Below are 20,205 nucleotides of genomic sequence, written 5' to 3' on the forward strand. Positions count from 1 at the left end.
TCAATAACCTCTTCTTAATATTAAAGCATATATCCGTCCAAACCCTTCCTCTCCTCCTTCTTTCCTTTCTTCCCTTTGTGTATACTATATAAAACTCCAAGATCTGATATTTTGGAAGAATCCTTTCAAGATTGAATATTTGGAATTTACTAGGGCTTTAACCAGTGGCGATTAAGGAAGCTATACAATGCTTGTGATAGAACATGGGGTCCTGTGCATCATCCTCCAGGGGCCATTGAACAGTCAGGTCTGGGACCTCAGTGACAAAACGTATTGGGCCTCACAGAATGTGGGTGGAGCTGGTCCTGGTCTCCCCATCCCAATGAGACCCCAAGATATCGCCTGCGAACCGCCAAGAATGAACTCCAGTCTTTTGATCTACCTTCCTGGCCAAAAATTCTCCCAAATATTCCAATTATATGAATTATTACAAAATGAATTCTTACCTTCATTTCTAGGGTACATTTCAGAAAGGCCCATAAGGTCTAGAGGGACGACCTGAGCACAGACCTTGGATGATGAAGCTGGTGCCTGCCGTGATGCCCAAAAGGTTCACACTTAGCCGCAGGGTGCAGATCACACTCTCTGTCACCTCTGACTTTGGAGCTGGAATCTCCAGTTCTATGAAAAGAACGTTGTGGGAATCAGAATTCAAAGTGCAGGCTCATGTCTTTAGGTGTGGGATGGGACAGGGGTGGTGGGGAGGTACTGATTCCAGACAGACTTAGGGTACAAGGATTTGGGAAGAAAGAGTTATATGATTGGAAGTCCTTGATGTTTTTAAAATGATCTTTGAGTCTTAAAATATACAGGATAAAGACATTATTTGTCAGAGGAAAGCAATGCTGAAATAGGTAGAACTCACGCATACCCCAGTGTTTCAGAAGCGACTTGTCCAGGCCCCAGTGTTCCACCTGCAGTCATGAATATCATCCTCAGAAGGGATCAAGGTGAAGTAACATATCTTGAGGAGGGAGTGATCATCTTTAGTAAAGAAGCTAGTTTTAGCAACACTTTTTAACTGAGTGTCCATTGTGCAACCATGTCATGTTGATCACAGGAGGGAAGATGTTGTCCACAGATAGATGAGAATGTTGGCCACACCTGGCATCACATGAAACTTGGGAAGGACAGTCACTTTAGGCACCTCTGTGGAGAGGAAAGAGGATTTTTATGACTCAATAGTTCTGTCATGAGGATCTTATTGTGTCCTGGAGAAGTGACCCACCATTCCCCTGACTGTGAATAAGCTATTTTTCTCCTTCTCTTTGGAAAACAGAGAAAACTGCATGCACTTTATGTTTATGTTATGCTTTGCTTTAGCTGTACTTGCCAGATCACCCTGAGGGTAAAAACCTCCAAATTCACTAAATTCAGATTTCCACCTGATAGTTTCTTTCTTATCCAGTTCCACATAGGACTCCTCATCTTCATCAAATTCACAGGTGAACTGGCCAGAGGGAACATAAATCTCACAGAATAGTGCACCAAAGGCATCAACATGGTCAGCTGATGAATGCAAAAAGAAAACATAGGAAAAAATTATTAAAATAAACCCAGAGACAAAGACACTGTCATTCTGCACCTCAATGCTAAAGTGATGCTTTGCATAGGTAAACTCTGAAATTTATCTCCAGCACTATCTCCCCTGTTATTTACAGTGGGGAAATCAAAGAAATGGATTGAAATAACCCTTAGTAGTTGTCCATCTAAATCATATTCATCTTTGCATCACATGTGTCCTAAGAAGCACAATTTCACAGGTTTCCTCACTGTTGTCCCTTGCATATCTAATTCGTTGCATGAAATAGTATAAAGTTATGGTAATATAATTGCTTTTGGAATTATTCTTTTTTTCAGAAAAAAATGGAATGGACAAATGATCATGATTATAACTTTTTTTCTCCAGAGTTTTCTTTTGCTTCCCTCTGATTTATAAACTTTCTTTCATCAATTAAAAACATATACATGATTATTCCTCTCTCATTTGGACTGTGAAACAACATTTTCTATTTTCTAGCGTTCCATTTTTCCTTCCTTCCTTCCTTCCTTCCTTCCTTCCTTCCTTCCTTCCCTCCCTCCCTCCCTCCCTCCCTCCCTTCTTTCCATTCTCTTTCTTTTCTTTCTTCCTTCCTCTCTTCCTTCCCTCCTCCCTTCTTTCTTTCTTTCTCTCTGGGTATCTCTCCTCTCTCTGTCTCAGGCAGTCCTCAGTGCTTATTCCAGCTTTGCACTCCTAGGTGACCTGGCTACTGAATACAGGTCATCAACAAGGCAAGTTACCCTGTCAGCTGTATTATCTCTCCAGTCTCTAGTCTGTGCATTCTTAACAGTGATCAGCCTTAAAGGAACACCCTGATTACTTATCAAATTAAATGTGAAAATATTATTAGTTATGATTATTAGATTTTGGATTACTTTTATTAGTCACCACTTTATTTTTGTAGAAGAGGTTGATACTCTCCTTTGTATGATCACTTGATCACTTGACTTCCCGTTAATCATCAATTAGCTCAAGCAGGCTCCAGTAACATCTCCATTCATCCCCATCATGTGTTAGTGTAGCCCAATGGTGTCTGTTCGTTCTAGGAACGTGAAGACCTCAAACCGATTGTTCAGGGTCTTGACGAAGAAGTCTGACCATCTTGTAGGTGTGCGGCCACACGGTCTTTTGACATTCCGTGGAATCCAGTCGGTAATGGCTCTAGACAGTGGTCGTCTCCAAATCTCATTACATGTCCAGCCCATCTGATTTTCGATGCCTTGGCAAACGAAACAGCATCTCTGATCTTGACCATTGACAGAGGTTGGAATTCTGGATTCTTTCTCTCATTTAAATGAAACATGATACTACAAGCATAGCTCTTTTGATTCCTCTTTGGGAGACCTGATTAACATTCTCATCCTGTTTTCATAGGGCCCAGGTCTCTGAGGTGTTCCAAGCTGCTCTCTTTCTCCTGCGCAACTCAGGTGCCAGGTAATTCGTCATGTTGACTTCTCGACTTAGGTACACATAACTATTGCATTGATTGAGAAGGATGTGGAAGAAGAGGCTGATAAAATCTCAAGGAGCTGGAGAAGTTCTATAAAGAAGACCACAACTTCTACAAGATCATTGTCATTGATTTTAATGCCAAGATAGGACCGAGACGATCAGCTCAAGAACTCCACATCGGGACCCATAGCCTAGAATGGAACGAACAGGGTGATAGACTGTCTGAGTTCACCATTTTGACCAAGACTATCCATGGTAACTCACAGTTCCAGAAGGCCGAATCTAAAAGTAGGACATGAGAGTCTCCCGGTGAATGGTTCCACAATGAAATTAACCACATCATATTCAATCTACGGGTTTGCCTGACCAATGTCGCTGTTGTCCCAAAATTCCAAATGGGATCTGATCACCGTCTCCTTCATGCAAAATTTTACTTCACAGAGCGGTAGAAAGAGCTGCAAAGTTAAAGAAGAGAACTCACAGATCGACCACCAACGGAGAGCTCTTTGCACTATTTCTGCAACATGGGAAGATGACGTCGTTGACAACATTGATGAGGAATACGATCGACTGGTTCAGCAGCTCCATGATTGTATGAGGAATGCCAGGAGAGAGATAGCCACAAATAAATAAATAAATAAATAAAGCCTGTTTTCGAAAACTCTTGAGCTTATTCGCCAACATAGTTTGGCACATGCCTCAGGCAACCATAAGAGAACTTCCGAGCTCACAAAGCAGTTCAGAGATGCGATCAATGAAGACCTTTGTATGATGTTGCACTTATATTGATGGAGAGTCAAGGTGAATTATGATACTTTTCCACAATTGAAATAGTACTTTTTTTCCCTTTTTTTTTTTTATTAGTGAAACACCATGAAGTACAGTTGTAGACTTAACAAATTTTTCTGCTTGGGTCTCATTTACACAATGATCAAGTACCCATCCCTTCACCAGTGCCCATTTTCCACCACCACGGGTCCCAGTATCCCTCCCACACCCCCCCCCCCCCAATCCAACCCTACCTCTGTGACAGGGCATTCCCTTTTGCTCTCTCTCTCCTTTTGGGTGTTGTGGTTTGCATAAGAGGGATTGAGTGGCAATCATGTTTGGTCTATAGTCTACTTTCAGCATGCTTCTCCCATCCTGGGAGGATCCTCCCAACACCCTTTATTTGGTGTTCCCTTTTCTATCTGACCTCCCTTATCTCCTAGCATGTGTTTCCCCTGGCCTCCAAGCCATGGAGAAAAATTTGCGGTACTAATCTCGGCCACTCCTAGGTGTTAGTCTCCTATTTTGTTACTTTATGTTCCCCAGATGAATGCAATCTTTCTATGTCTATCCCTCTCTTTTTGAGTCATTTCGCTTAATATGATACTTTCCATGTAGTACCACTTGTAGGTAAATTTCATGACTTCATCTTTTCTAACAGCTACATAGTACTCCATTGTGTAAATGTAACAGAGTTTCTTTAACCAGTCATCTGTTCTTGGGCACTCAGGTTTTTTCCAGATTCTGGCTATTGTAAAGAGTGCTGCAATGAACAAACAAGTGCAGATGTCAATTCAACTATAGTTTTTTGCCTCTCTGGGATATATTCCCAGGAGTGGTATTGCTGGGCAAATGGGAGATCAAATTCTAATTTTTTGAGAGTCATCCATACTGTTTTCCAAAAGGGCTGAACCAGTCGGCATTCCCACCAGCAGTGAAGGAGGGTCTCTTTCTCGCCACATCCTTGCCAGCACCGGTTGCTTCTCTTCTTTTGGATGTGGGCCAGTCTCTGTGGTGTGAAATGATATCTCATTGTTGTTTTGATCTGCATCTCCCTGATGATTAAGGATCTAGAGCATTTTCTCATGTGCCTTTTAGCCATTCGGATTTCTTCTTTGAGAAAGTTTCTGTTCATTTCATCGCCCCATTTTTTTGATGGGGTTGTATGTTTTCTTCTTGTGGAGTTCAACCAGTACCTTGTATATCCTTGATATCAACCTTTTGTTGGATGTGTATTCGGCGAACATCCTTTCCCATTCTGTAGACTGTCTTTGTATTTTGGTCACTGTTTCTTTGGAGATGCAGAAGCTTCTTAGTTTAAGATAGTCCCATTTGTCTATCTCTGTTTTCACTTGCTTGGCCAGTGGTGTGACATCTTTGAAGATACCATTAGCTTCAATATCATGGAGGGTTATGCCAACTTTGTCTTTAATGAACTTTATGGATTCCGGTCTGATGTTGAGATCTTTAATCTATTTTTAGCTTACTTTTGTGCATGCCGTTAGGCAGAGATCTGAGCCTACTTTTTTTGCATGTAGCCGTCCAGTTTTGCCAGCACAATTTATTAAAGAGGTTTTCCTTGCTCCACTTCACTTTTCTTGCCCCCTTATCGAAGATTAGATGATCATATGCTTGGGGGGAGATGTCAGTATTTTCAACCCTGTTCCATTGGTCTACAGCTCTGCATTTGTTCCAGTACCATGCTGTTTTAATTACTACTGCTTTGTAGTAGAGTTGGAAGTTAGGGAGGTTGATTTCTCCCATTTTCTTTTTCCCAAGGGTTGCTTTAGCTATTCGTGGGGGCTTATGAAACAGTACTTACTGAGGACGTCAAAGGCAGCCAGTGTGGCTTGATTCCACTCAAAGATTCTAAGTGGAAAATGTATTGATACATAGGAGACTTTCACCATTTACTCTTTGCTGTTACTTTAATTTTTTGAGCACCAACAAGGTGTAGAACCTTGTGGAGAGAAAGGAGTAAAATATAAATAAGTTTTGTCTCTGCCATACATTTAATTCTAGAAACTTATGGAATGTGGAGAGTGTTAGGAAAGTAAATACAGTGTCCTGTGTTAAGAAGGCATATGTGGTGAACAAATTTTCTGAAGGCATATCTGTAGTCTAATAGTCTAATCCAAAAATATGTCAATTTTTACTCCTTGGTCCTGGAAGGCATCTCTTTTTCATCCTTGTAATAAAACTATATTTTAGGATCTTTGACATCTCTAATGCATTCTTGAAGATTTTACTTACCAGATTTTAGTTAATATTTCATTAAACATGTTTCTTACCACAATACAACCTTCACCAACAGCCCTGCACCCCAATGTCCTGATCTCTTACTTTGTGTAGTTCATTACCAGACTAACTCTCTTCTTTACCCACTATGAGTCAGTAACTTGTAAGGCCCCAACAAATCTTTATTATATTTATAATGTCTCTTCTTGACACAATTTTAAAAATATGGATATATAAAATAATTCCTTTCATCTTATACCTATCCAAGCTCCCAAGTAGTTAGACACATCACACTACTCAATTAATTGGATCAGATTTGACATTTTCGTGCTAGTCTCAATCAACATTTTATAATGTTCAGTATGAGCAATGTCCTGGTAGTTCTTGCAGCATATTCTTCCCACAATTAATCTGAGAAAAAACTAGGGGACGAATAGCATGTGCTTTTTATATTTGAATCCATAAAACAACTTACTGAATACCAAAATATAATACATTCTATGTAAACTGATATTCTTGAAGACCACAAATATTCTGGGAAAGAGTGGAGGCATGGATGTAGCAGAAGATATAAATATCAAAGTCAGCAGTGATAAGAGTGCATTATGACTTTTGATTGCTCATCTCTACGGTTCTTAAGGTCTTCTTCCTCCATAGAAGTATTAAAAGTCATACTTCATAACCATAGAGATATAAGGATTCACATTGGATTAAAACTCTCGGGGCAGAAAAATTGTACAGTAGGTATGGCACTTGCTGTGAATGCTGTTGACCTGGGTTTGATCCCAGACACGCTGAACCCTGCCTGGAGTGATCCTTGAACTCAGAACCAGAACCCAACCCTGAGCTCTGCTGGTACAGTCAGGTGTGGCCTACAAATATTAGAGTGAGTTGTGTTTATCAGTGATCTCAACACAAAACATTTTTTTCTGATGAAGCTATAAAATTTTTATTAGCTTCAGAGTTTTTAAATATGAAAAAATCCATAAGCATGATCACTTGATCATTTGACTTCCCATTAATCATCAATTTTCTCGAGTGGACGCCAGTAACGTCTTCATTTGTCCCTGTCACGTGCTAGTGCAGCCCAATGGCCTCTGTTCATTCTAGGAACACAAAGAGCCTCAATCAAATCGTTCAGGGTCTTGATGAAGAAGTTTGACCATCTGGTAGGTGGGCAGCCACGTGGTCTTTTGATGTCCCATGGAATCCAGTCAGTAGCGGCTCTTGTCCACCGGTTGTCTCCAAATCTCATTACGTGTCCAGCTCATCTGATTTTCAACACCTTGGAAAATGAGACAGCATCCCTGATTCTTGATTGTCAATGGAGGTCAGAACTCCAGATTCTTTCTCTCATTTGAGTGAAGCGTGATACTCCAAGCATAGCTCTTTCGATTCCTCTTTGGGAGACCTGAATAGCGTTCTCATCCTGTTTTCGTAGGACCCAGGTCTCTGAGGTGTATGTTAATGCAGGAAGAACAGTGGAATAGAAGAGATGTGCCTGGAGCCAGAAGTTCTTCATCCTCTTAGCTATTTCTTCGACGCTCTTGAAGGCGTTCCAAGCCGCTCTCTTCCTCCTGAGCAAGTCAGGTGCCAGGTAATTTGTCATGTTGACTTCTTGACCTCAGTACACATAACTGTTGCATTCGAAGATGGTTGTTCCGTTGAGAGTGAATGGAACGTCAGGAATGAGGCTGTTTCTCATAAACATTGTCTTTGTGAGAAGATCAGCCAAAGAACTCCACATTGGGAACCATGGTCTAGAATGGAATGCACAGGGTGAGAGACTGTCTGAATTCATCATGTCGAACAAGCTCATCCATGGTAACTCAAAATTCCAGAAAGCAGAATCTAAATGTTGGACATGGGAGTCTGCTGGTGGGCGGTTCCACAAGAAAATAGACCACATCATATTCAATGTCGCTATTGTCCCAAAATTCCAAACATAATTAGACCACCGTCTTCTACTTCCTCTACTTCTTCTGCAAAATTCTACTTCACAGAGCAGGGAGAAAGGGCTGCAAAGTTAAAGAAGAGAACTTGCAGAACGACCACCAAGTGGGAGCTCTTGGCACTATTGCTGCAACATGGGAAGATGCCATTGTTGACAACATTGACAAGGAATATAATCGATTGGTTCAGCACCTCAATGATTGTGCGAGGAACGCCAAGAGAGAGATAGCCACCAAAAAATGCCTGTCTTCGAAAACTCTTGAGCTTATTCGCCAATGTGGCTTGGCGTATGCCTCAGGGAACCACAAGAGAACCTCTGAGCTTGCAAAGCAGTGCAGAGATGTGATAAACGAAGACCTCAAAGAGAGAATAGCAGCAGTGCTGGTAGATGCAGCAGAAGCCAGGAAAAGCATTCGTAATGCCCGCCTGTCCTTCATCAACTACAAGACCAAGATGACTGCCCTTCGACATCCTGATGGATCTATCACATCTTCCAGAAGGGCAATGGAGAAGATTATCCATGACTTCTACTCAGATCTCTTTGATAGCCACATTCACCTGCCGACATACCAAGTTCCGCAGGATGGATATGTTGTTTCCAAAGTTCTCCCTTCTGAAATCTGACACTCCATTTCGTCGGTAAAGAAACAAACAGCACTCTGCCCAGACAAGGTCAGACCTGAACACCTGAAAACCTATTGTCAGTACTAATCAATACGTTGGCTCGGCTCTTCACATGCTACCTGTATGAATGCAAGATTCTGTTCCAATGGAAAACCATCAGGACTGTACTACTGTACAAGAAGGGAGACATTTACAACATTGGCAACTATCACCCAATCTGCCTATTGTCTGCCATCTACAAGCTGTTCACTAGAGTCATCCTGAATAGGATTGTCAGAACACTAGATGAAGGACAACCATGCGAGCAAGCCAGGTTCCGAAAAGGATTCAGCACCATTGACCATATCCACACGATAACCAAGCTCATTGGGGTTTCTCGGGAGTTCAAGATCCTGCTCTGTCTAATGTTTATTGATTTAAAGAAGGCCTTTGATTCTGTTGAGACAGCAGCGGTCATTGAAGCCCTAGCCAATCAGAGCATTCAAACTCAATATATAAGGATCCTCTGTGAGCTGTATTACAGATTCACTACCAGGATCTCACCATTCTACAAAGAAGTGATCATCCATGTTAAGAGAGGGGTTGGGCAGGGTGATACCATTTCACTGAAACTCTTCAGTGCCACCCTTGAGAACATCATGCGACGACTGGAATGGGAAGGAATGGGAGTGAAGATAGATGGTCAGCAACTACACCACCTCTGTTTTGCTGATGACATCATTCTAATAACATCAAACAGTAGCCAAGCAGCACAAATGCTGGCCGACTTCGATCGTGAGTGTGGAAAGGTAGGATTACAGCTGATTCTCACAAAGACAATGCTTATGAGAAACATCCCTAAGCATGATTAAATTAAATTTTAAAATTTTCAACCCATCACGGCACCACATTATGCCATCTGTATGAATTAGCTGCAGATACATTGCAGTAGACCTGAGCAGGAGTGTTCATCATCTATCCATTTTGTGGGGGTATGGTGCTGCCAGCAGGTCAACCTCTACCTGGGGGCAAATGCATTCAGCAGTCTGATGGTGCCTTTAGACTTCCTGATATCCCATAATTGCCACTGTGCCTTTGGCCAGACCTCAACAACTACGGACCAAATTTCCCAAGAAATTAAATGGCTAAAAGTTAGGTATGTGGGAGCCACACCCACAAACCACCTCCAGCTCTTTTATTGGCCTTATTTCAGAGATCCATAAATCTCTAAAGAGATTAAAAACCTCAGTTAAGGCCAGCAGTGCAGCTTGCTGCAGGTGAGTGGGTGTGTCCTGCAGGAAGTCTGCCAATGGTTTATTTCTCTGGAAAAGATGGAAACAAGGAGCATGATGCAGAGACACACAAAAAGAATCTCCGAACCGTGCAGCTCACTGCAGAGATGCCTCTGGACTTTAAGCCAGGCCGACTTCACTGGGGTGCCTCAGATGGGGGCAGGCGTCATCCCTGCACCTGCTCCCTAAAAATGCTAGCGGCCAACTTTCAGAATCCAATAAGAAGTGCAGGTACGCGGGTTCAGTGACCACAAAGTCCAGGTCTAAAGGGTTAGGGGATGGACTGGCCCTTCTCATTCCCCCATCCTCATGAGACCCTGGAGGTCATACCCACAGACTGCCTCGTGCTGCTACTTAAGCTTTTTAATGGACCATGATTCAGAGACATGCAAAAGAATCTCTGAACAGAGCAGCACTCTGCAGAGATTTTTTTTTATTATAGTTTATTTCTTTATTGAATCACTGTGGGAAAAGTTACAGAGCTTTCAGGTTTAGGTCTCAGTCATGTAAGTATCAAACACATTTCTCTTTACCAATACTTATTTTTAACCGTGAACCCCAATAGAACCCCACCTCCCACCCCTCCCAATTCCTGTGAGGCAGATGAGTTCTAGTTAATACTCTATCTACTTTGACTAGATACATTGTTTCGATAGAAGATGCACAATTATTGTTTAGAGTTTACGACCCCCCCCCCAATCAGATATGCTGAAACAGTGTTGTGAAATGATTTGCTTTCTACAGCTTGGTTTAAGAATAAAATGATGTCGCGCGGCCACTATTGCGGCCGCACGGTTTTGGATTTCTGCTGTTTCACTTATTAACCCTGGAAGTATTTCTATTAAAAGTTAGATAGTTAAGAGATTGGTTTCTGTGCTCTGGAGTCGTGGCCGTGCCGGAGAGCCGCTTGTGGGGGGCAGCTGGTGACCTCGGTCGGGCGTGAAGGACAGCCCAGAATGCCCCCCTTCCCATGAGGCCCCTGCTGCCCCCCGCCCCCGGCTTAAATCTGCTGTCCACAAGGCTCCCGTGCGGCCGCCATCTTTCTTTCCAGAGAGGAGCAGGCGAGCGGGACAACACCCTTTCCCCTCCGGGCAGGCTTGGTGGCGCGGTTTAACACATAGTCCATTTACTTTTCTGCTCCAAGCGGGTGGTTCTCTGTGCTAAGTCCTTGTGCCTCCGGGGCCGTGGCTGTGCCGGAGAGCCGCTCGTGGGGGGCAGCTGGTGACCTCAGTCGGGCCTGAAGGATGGCCCAGAACGCCCCCCTTCCCATGAGGCCCCTGTCGCCGACAGTGGCAGTTAATCTCAGACCTGCACATGGCTGAACACTCTGGAGTAACTCAGAGAGGGGAAGGTCAGCCTGGTGCCTGCCCAAGCAGAGCCCTCAGCACTTTTGCTTCTACAATCCCAAATCTTAGCCATTCCCCGGCCTGACTCTACAATATCAGGATGGACCTCACCGAGACATAATCTGCTGACGGATGTGCATTTGTTGTGACTGAAATCTTCAGGCTGTCTCGGGGTCCAGATGGGTTAACCCTCTGTTCTGAACTAACACAATGACGTCTTAGTAGCTGAATAAAAAACCATAATGCAAAAAAGGAAAAAGAGATAGAGTAAGAAGGAAAGTGCCGTAGATGGAAGCTGGAGGTGGAAGCTGTTGTTTTGGGGGGTGGTGGGAGGGAAAGAGGAAATATTGGTTGTAAGAAATGTGCACTGATGGAGGAATGGGTGCTGGATTATTATATGATTGAAACCTGATTATGAACAGCTTTGTAATGGTCAAGCTCATGGACATTCAATTTTAAAAAAAAATTGGAACTGGAGAGATAGCACAGTGGGTAGGCATTTGCCTTGCACACGGCCGACCCAGGTTTGATTCCCAGCATCCCATATGGTCCCCTGAGCACCGCCAGGAGTAACCCCTGTGCATCGCCAGGTGTGACCCAAAAAGAAAAAAAATTTAAAAAGTAATTTGTATTTCATTCCTGCTTCATTCAGCTTAATCAATGACTGAATAAATAGTACTACTCTTATATTAAAAAGAGAGAAATGTCTATTCAGATTTAAAAACTGGCTCGTCCTTGCCATAAAAATATTATGCAGTTTCATGGATTTAGCTTTATACTTCTCCATATAATACTAGCCACTATGTACCTATTCTTATTTCTCAGTTTATATCACTATTTCTGAGATAATGAGAGGGTTGAAAGTCTCACAGCGGCAGGAGAAAGTCAAGATTGTTATTGTTTTCTCTAGTTGGAGGAGCACTGGGACCTGCAGAGCATTGTGTTATATTCTAGTTCAGAGTTATTCGTCAATTGCCTCGAGCAGGTCCCAGTAACGTCTCCTTCGTCCTAACCCTGAGATTTTTTTTTTAAAAAGTGCCATATTCAAGGCTCTTTCAGAGTTAGGAGAATGAGACCCTTCAATGTTACTGGTATTTGGCATATTGGGTACGCGACGGGGAGTTTGCCAGACTCTGCCGTGTGGGCAGGTTACATTCGGTAGCCTGCCAAGTTGTCCAAAGTAGGAATGAGATGATAAGCTTCCAGGAGCTGAGTGTGATAATCTCTGGATCCTGGCCATTGTTGGGGTTACACGGCAGTTGGTGGGTGTAACTGTCTAACTACTGGCATGTCCAGTCCGAAACCGTGCAGGCTTGGAGATCTCAGCCCTGGGTCCCACACACCTGGGTTCCTCTGCCAGTTCTTTTATGCGTGAGGCTCATCCAAGTGTGTGGAGAGTAGTCCCAGCATGGTCTTGGCTGGGGCCCAGAGGTCTTCAGCTGTTGGACCCTGGTTAGGACAGTCAGGCACAGGGTAGGAGACTCTGCCTTGTTCTCTCCCGGGAGCTGAGTGTGATAATCTCTGGATCCTGGCCGTTGTTGGGGTTACACGGCAGTTGGTGGGTGTAACTCAACTAGTTCAGAGTAGTTACTAGAAATGGTCCTGATGGAAGGGAAAAGAAGTTAATGTTTATCATAAAGTATTATTCTATGACCTATAAAATTATGAAATATACCTTTAAAATGCTTAATTTTTTTTAGCTATTAATAGCAACTGAGTAACTCTCTTGGCACTGTAAACTAACAAATGTGTTTATTCAAGTTAACAAACTGACTAAGTTTGGATCCTAATCAAAGATCTAGAACCTAGGAATCTTTTCACTTTGTTATCAAGGAAGGACTCAATCCCTTGTAATGATTTGATGCCTGGTGTCTATCTCAGTGTGTATTTTTATGTCTGTTGCTTTTCCCAGCGAAACCTACAGTGACCGTCTACCCAAGCAAGACAGAGGCTTTAAACCACCACAACCTGCTGGTCTGTTTGGTGACAGATTTCTACCCAAGCCAAATTCGGTGGTTCCGGAATGAGCAGGAGGAGACAGCTGGCGTTGTATCCACCCCACTTATTAGGAATGGGGACTGGAGCTTCCAGATCATAGTGATGCTGGAAATGACCCCCCAGTGTGGAGAAGCCTACACCTACCAAGTTGAGCACCCCATCCTCGACCCATCACTGTGGAGTGGTGTATGGGACAGTTTGCTTCTGGTCACTACGGGTCTCTCAAGTCAGTGAGCAGAGCTTCTCTGAGCCAAGTTTATTTTATTCTGGAGTGATAGCACAGTGGTAGGGCATTTGCCTTGCATGCAGCCAACATGGTCGACCCGAGTTCGATTCCTCCGCCCCTCTTGGAGAGTATCTCGCCCACACGGCAGAGCCTTGCAAGCCACCCATGATGTATTCGATATGCCAAACACAGTAACAACAAAAATCTCCAATGGAGACGTTACTGGGCCCGCTCGAGCAAATCGATGAACAATGGGAGGGCCTTTACCTTTACCTCTTTTTTTGTATGAAACTTCATTTAACACTTATGTATAATTTACAAACTAGTTCACAAATGCTGGGCTGGAGCGATAGCACAGTGGTAGGGCGTTTGCCTTACAAGCGGCCAACATGGCCGACCCGGGTTCGATTCCTCCGCCCCTCTCAGGGAGCCAGGCAAGCTACCGAGAGTATCTCGCCCGCACGGCAAAGCCTGGCAAGCTACCCGTGATGTATTCGATATGCCAAACACAGTAACAACAAAGTCTCCAATGGAGACGTTACTGGGCCCTCTCGAGCAAATCGATGAACAGTGGGAGTTCACAAATGCTAGTTGAGTTTTCTGTGTCATTGGATTCACTCACCTAGCTCAGTGGGGTTCCATGCATTTTCCCCATGTAATTATTTGTGCTTTACGGGGATGTCAGTTCTGTGAAATTTGAACATGTTACATGGTTAGCGGCAATATACTTCAGGAGCTATGGAACTGCCAGTGTCTCCTGGCATCTCTTCAGGACTAATTGTGGAGCTGGGCTGTTTCTCTGGTGGTTGTGGGCACTGGATATGGATGGGTGGAGTGCTGGGCTTTGGTATGGTGGGGACACTCTCTGGCCCCCTCCCCTTTAAGGGTCTAGAGATCTGCACCACAGGGAGGTAGGCCACCCTGGAATAAGTCAGCTGCCAGTGTGTCTATGAGGTCAGTCACACAGCTGGGCCTTTTCTCTGGTGCTGGTGGGGGACTGTGTCAGTATTTTATTTCAGACATCAATAGTGAGCTGGATGAAACTACAGGAAACTTGACTACAACAGCATCAAGATAATTCTGATGTGATTTTTCTTTCCAGGTATTAGGTAGATTACTCCACATATTGTGGCCCCAGAACCTGGCTCTGATAGCTCTGAAACATTGACTATTAGAGTTTGTAACTGAGGCTTTAAAGTAAAGGTACGCCAGAGAGCTAGAATCCATTCCCCATTTCCCTCTTCTCTCATCAGCTCACTATGTCTAAGAATCTATTCTGGGTCTTACCACCTTATAGGGATTGGTACAAAGGAAAATCAAGGTTCTCATGACACCTCCTGTTTTGTACTGAAGTTAGACTCTAGATCCTTAACTAAAGATCTCATGAGTTGTGGAGCAAATGCTGAGACTCAGACTTTGTACCCTAGGAGCCCAGTCTGATTCTGCCCGGAACAAGATGCTGAGTGGCCTTGGAGGATTTGTGTTGGGGTTGATCTTCCTTGAACTGGGCCACTTCATCCATTACAAGAACAAGAAAGGTAAATTCATCTGGGAAAATGAGGAAAATAAGCTATGCAGCAATGTCTCTGGAGATTCTGCCTCCAGATTGGCCTTTTTCCTCCTGACCCTGAAAGGAAGGAGGCAATGCTGCTGGTGAAATGAGTCAGAACAACCTTGCTGGAGACTTTGGAGTCTGATTTGAATAGTTAAAGGTAGCCATTTAACATTAGGGAATGTTCTAGGACTTTCTCATTCTCCATAGTCTCAGTGGCTTGTTCCTAAATACTTTTAATAAGGCTAAGACCTTGCTACCTCCTTCAATTAGAGGGGTGGTGTATGTATTTATGTGAGTTACTCAGTCAATGATACTGTAATCAGGAGATTTCCATACAACAACCAAACTGGAAACTGTGCCTGTCAAGGTGACAGTCTGCTGGGAGGGAGGGACCTTGGGGACATGGGTGGAGGGAAGTTGATTCTGGTAGTTGAATGGTGAAGGAAAAAGATATGCCTGAAACTCTACGATAAAAATCTTTGTCACTAATGGTAACTTATTAGTAAAACAAAGAAAAGGAAAGAAAAAGAAGAAGGTTGGAATGTTGACTTAGTCTAGTGGCAGTTTTATTTCTTGCACGAGGGTAGGGTAGGGGATTTAGTTTCTGGTAAAGAAGGTCTTGTAGTAGATGGCTAGGGAAGAAGAAAAATTCAGTTGTGTTCCAAATGTCACTTCTGTTTGGGGTAAATGAAAAACTGTTGATTTGAGTAATGAAACCTTTGTCACTCTAACTGCCTTTTGTAGGACCTCATGGGTCTTTGCCAACAGGTACTCTTTTTTTGCTCTGATTCAACGTGGGGTTGGGGAAGGTAAAGGAGGAAAGCGTGTAAGGTGAACATATCAGACACAGTGACCTCAACTTGTGACATATTTCCCCTTACAAAATCGACATTTAGTAGAGAATCATACTTAGTTTCTATAGAAACTGCTGAGCTTCTTCCTTCAGAAGAGGACACACATTGCTGGGATCTTTCTATGAAACTTGCAGTCAGAGATACAGCTTGGGTGTTAGGTATCAGAATTTTGTATACAGTGTTCACATATTGGTGCTACTTCCTGTGTGTAGTTACAGATGATTGTATATTGGCGTAGAGAGGTAGTATAGAGGGTAGAGTGCTTGCCTTGCCTTGCACACTACTATCCTGGGTTCCAATTCCAGTACCCCAAGTAATTCCTTGAGCTAAGCAGGGTGTGATCTCTGAGCAGCAAACTCAAAGTAAATTTTGAAAACTTCTGTGTATGTCCCACGCACAAATAAAGAAATAGAAACAAAAATGTGAAAGTAGCAACTAAAAGTGGAAATTAGCTACTATTGGTGTAAAAGTTGAATTTTAATTAGATTTATAAAAAAAAATTGAAGTCTTCATATCCTTCAGCCAGATAACAACTCTGCTTCCCACCATTCAGAACAGATCTGTTAGTTGCCACTTGATTTTTAGATAAATTGATCTTAACTCAGATGTCATGGGAAGTGAAGACCATGTGAGAAGGCTCTCAGCTTTCTCAATCTGATTTCTCTAAGGGGAGGAAAGAGGTTACATTCGTAGGGGTGCACTGTGCTCATCACTCTCTCTTCTACAGGGCTCCTGCACTGACTCCTGATGATTTCCTGAAGGATTTTGATGGATACTTCTTTCTCCTCTTCTGTAATACCTGCCTGTAACTGCACATATTCCAGTTGCCTGCAAGTTTCTGTCTCTGAGATTGGAAACCTCTGACTCTATGACAGTCATTAGATCACTTCCTGTAATCTCTACAAGGAGACCCTGGCTGTGAAGTTTCATCCTGCACTGACCCCAGAGCCTGTTTGTGCTGCAGCAATGAAGACAATGGCTTTTTCTGTCCCATTGTGTGTCCACTTGCTGTTAAAGAGAAGCAATTTAAACTATATACCAGGCTATAGAGATTTACAGAATTAAACACAATTATGAATAGTATAAATCATGAGATTTCTAATTTATGCTAATTAGATTTTAAATTGATATCACATTATATTAGTTTTGGTTTATAATACTTATTTGTGAGTGGATTTACAAGAAGGTAGTTCCAAAAAAGAAATTGCCAGTGGAAAATAAATGTTTGCAGAGTTGATTGTTTATTCTTATTAGTAATTAGAGAAATACAAGCATAACATTCCTTGAAGCACTACTCATGTCCTCCAGACAGGTGGAACGTAAGACAATGTATGGGGATGTTGAGATAATACAAATGTTATGGCAAATGACTTGCAAGTAGTAAACTCAGAACTGAACCCAGGTCCATATGTTCTCCTAAGCATCACAGGGTGTGGCTCTAGAGGCCTTTATTTTTATTTGTTTATTTATTTGCTTTTTGGGTTACAGCTGGCGATGCTCAGGGGTTCCTCCTGGCTTTGCAGTCAGGAATCACTCCTGGCAGTGCTCGGTGAGAACATATGGGATGCTGGGAATCGAACCTGGGTTGGCCATATGCAAGGCAAACAGACTTCCCTCTGTGCTATCGCTCCAGCCCCTCTAGAGGCCTTTAAAGACTGCTCTGTGGCTTGAAATCTCTGGATCCACATGTCATGAGTGGTACCACATCCATTTGTCCTTGCACTGAATCTCCAGCTCTGTCTGCTGAGATCATGAGATGGTACCCTGGATTCCTTGAGGACTACAATCCTCAAAATGAAACAAAATCTAACAAGAATTGAGTTCTTGTGTAAATGGATCATGAGAGTGTGCCCAGAGAAAAGTTATTTGAATGAGAGTTATTTGAGAGAGAGTGGAGCACCAAGGATATTGGGAGGATCCTCCCAGGATGAGAGATACATGCTGAAAATAGACTATAGACCGAACACGATTGCCACTCAATGCCTCTTTTGCAAGCCACAACACCCAAAAGGAGAGAGAGAAAACAAAAGGGAATGCCCTGCCACTGGGGTGGGGTGGGATGGTGGGGTGGTGGGGTGGGAGGGATAGTGGGAGCATTGGAGGTGGGGAATGGGCACTTGTGGAGGGATGGTACTGGATCATTGTATAACTGAAACCCAAGCACAAAATTTGTAAGTCTACAACGGTACCTCATGGTGTTTCACTAATAAAAATTTAAAAAAAAAAAGAACTTTATCATCCTTCTCCTAGAAACGAGAAAACATTTATTTAAGAGTCATGGGCTGTCTCAGTGAGGAGATACTTCTAAGGGCTAGAGTACATATTTTGTGTATAGGAGGCCCACGTTTAATCCCCAGCACCACATTTTAGCCCAAGAATTACCAGGAGTAACCCCTACACCGAGGTTAGAGTTTAATTTCATCAATAAACATTGAAAACTTCAAAAAATAAAATATAAAAGTTTATTAACTATAATCACCCAGATGTACATTATATAACAAGACTTATTTATTTCATAATTGGTAGTTCCCAACACCCACTAGGCTTCAAGAGCCTAAATTTTACAAAGATCCTTTCTATTCTGGTTCACAAATTGTCTTTTAAGACGTTTTTACAAACAGGAGCTCAAAATTATATCAACAACAGTTGGAGATTTATTGGAACCAAGGATGTAACTATTTTGATATAAAAGTTTTATCTATTTAGTCTTTAAATATAGGTTAGTTACAATAGTGTTAACTCTCATGGATTTTAGGACTGAAATCAAGCACCTTCACCACTAAAACATCCCAGAACCTCAATCCCTGCCCTGATATCACTTCTAATCCCCTTTCCTTCCACTGCCACGTCCCCAAATTCATCACTTATCCCTCACTTCAACACTCCACGTAGTTGGAGAATTTCAGTTTTGCAATCAAATGAGAATGCTTTGCATTCATCCTTTATCAATTTTTTTTGTTTCTGAGAAATATTTCATTTCTTCTTTAGGTCTTTTTTTTTTTTGAGAACACACACACACACACACACACACACACACACACACACACATACAGAGTGGATTTACAAGAAGCCATGAAGTACATGCAAGTATCTAAAAAGTATGCATTGGAAATAGGCCCGTTTTGCAAAAAAGTGGGCTCAGATCTCTGCCTAACGCCATGTACAAAAGTAAGATCAAAGTGGATTAAAGACCTCAACATCAGACCAGAATCCATAAGGTACATTGAAGAAAAAGTTGGCAAAAACCTCTATGACATTGAAGCTAATGGTGTCTTCAAAGATGTCATGCCACTGGCCAAGCAAGTGAAAACAGAGATAGACAAATGGGACTATCTTAAACTAAGATGTTTCTGCACCTCAAAAGAAACCGTGACCAAAATACAAAGACATTCTACAGAATGGGAAAGACACATCTGACAAGGGGTTGATATCAAGGATATAAAAAAGTACTGTTTGAACTCCACAAGAAGAAAACATCCAACCCCATCAAAAAATGGGGCGATGAAATGAATAGAAACTTTCTCAAAGAAGAAATCCGAATGGCTAAAAGGCACATGAGAAAATGCTCCACATCATTAATCATCAGGGAGATGCAGATCAAAACCACAATGAGATATCATTTCACACCACAGAGACTGGCGCACATCCACAAGAACAAAAACAACCGGTGCTGGCGCGGATGTGGCGAGAAAGGGACACTCCTTCACTGTTGGTGGGAATGCCGACTGGTTCAGCCCTTTTGAAAAACAGTATGGACGATTCTCAAAAAATTAGAAATTGATATATCTTAAACTAAGAAGCTTCTGCACCTCAAAAGAAACAGTGACCAAAATACAAAGACAGTCTACAGAATGGGAAAGGATATTCGCCAACTACACATCTGATAAGGGGTTAGTTTCGAGGATATACAAAATACTGGTTCAACTCCACAAAAAGAAAACATTCAACCCCATCAAAAAATGGGGAGATGAAATGAATAGAAACTTTGACAAAGAAGAAATCCGAATGGCTAAAAGACACATGAGAAAATGTTCCACATCATTAATCATCAGGGAGATGCAGATCAAAATCACAATGAGATATCACTTCACACCACAGAGACTGGCCCATATCCACAAGAACAAAAGCAACTGGTGCTGGCGCGGATGTGGTGAGAAAGGGACACTCCTTCACTGTTGGTGGGAATGCCGACTGGTTCAGCCCTTTTGGAAAACTGTATGGATGATTCTCAAAAAACTAAAAATTGAGCTCCCATTTGACCCAGCAATACCACTCCTGGGAATATATCCTAGAGAGGCAAAAAAGTATAGCCGAAGTGACATCTGCAATTGTCTGTTTATTGCAGCACTCTTTACAATAGCCAGAATCTGGAAAAAACCT

General features: G+C 42.5%; 1 protein-coding gene and 1 pseudogene across 6 annotated transcripts in view; one reads left to right on the plus strand and one right to left on the minus strand.

Moving 5' to 3' along the window:
• Positions 1-20,205, plus strand: part of LOC130035299 (rano class II histocompatibility antigen, A beta chain-like) — a 375,487-nt gene that overhangs the window by 80,189 nt on the left and 275,093 nt on the right. Inside the window, exon 6 of one of the 6 annotated variants that reach the window (XM_056126906.1) lies at positions 16,553-16,631. The exons of the other annotated variants lie outside the window; for them this stretch is intronic. Coding sequence (XP_055982881.1) covers positions 16,553-16,566 — 14 coding nt within the window. The 3' untranslated portion in view covers positions 16,567-16,631. Of the gene's footprint in view, positions 1-16,552; positions 16,632-20,205 lie in introns of those variants that run through there. 6 annotated transcript variants of the gene reach the window in all.
• Positions 467-5,670, minus strand: LOC130035314 (SLA class II histocompatibility antigen, DQ haplotype D alpha chain-like; annotated as a pseudogene).

This window comes from Sorex fumeus, unplaced genomic scaffold (assembly GCF_029834395.1).
Source record: "Sorex fumeus unplaced genomic scaffold, SorFum_2.1 ptg000063l, whole genome shotgun sequence".
Lineage (NCBI taxonomy): Eukaryota > Metazoa > Chordata > Mammalia > Eulipotyphla > Soricidae > Sorex > Sorex fumeus.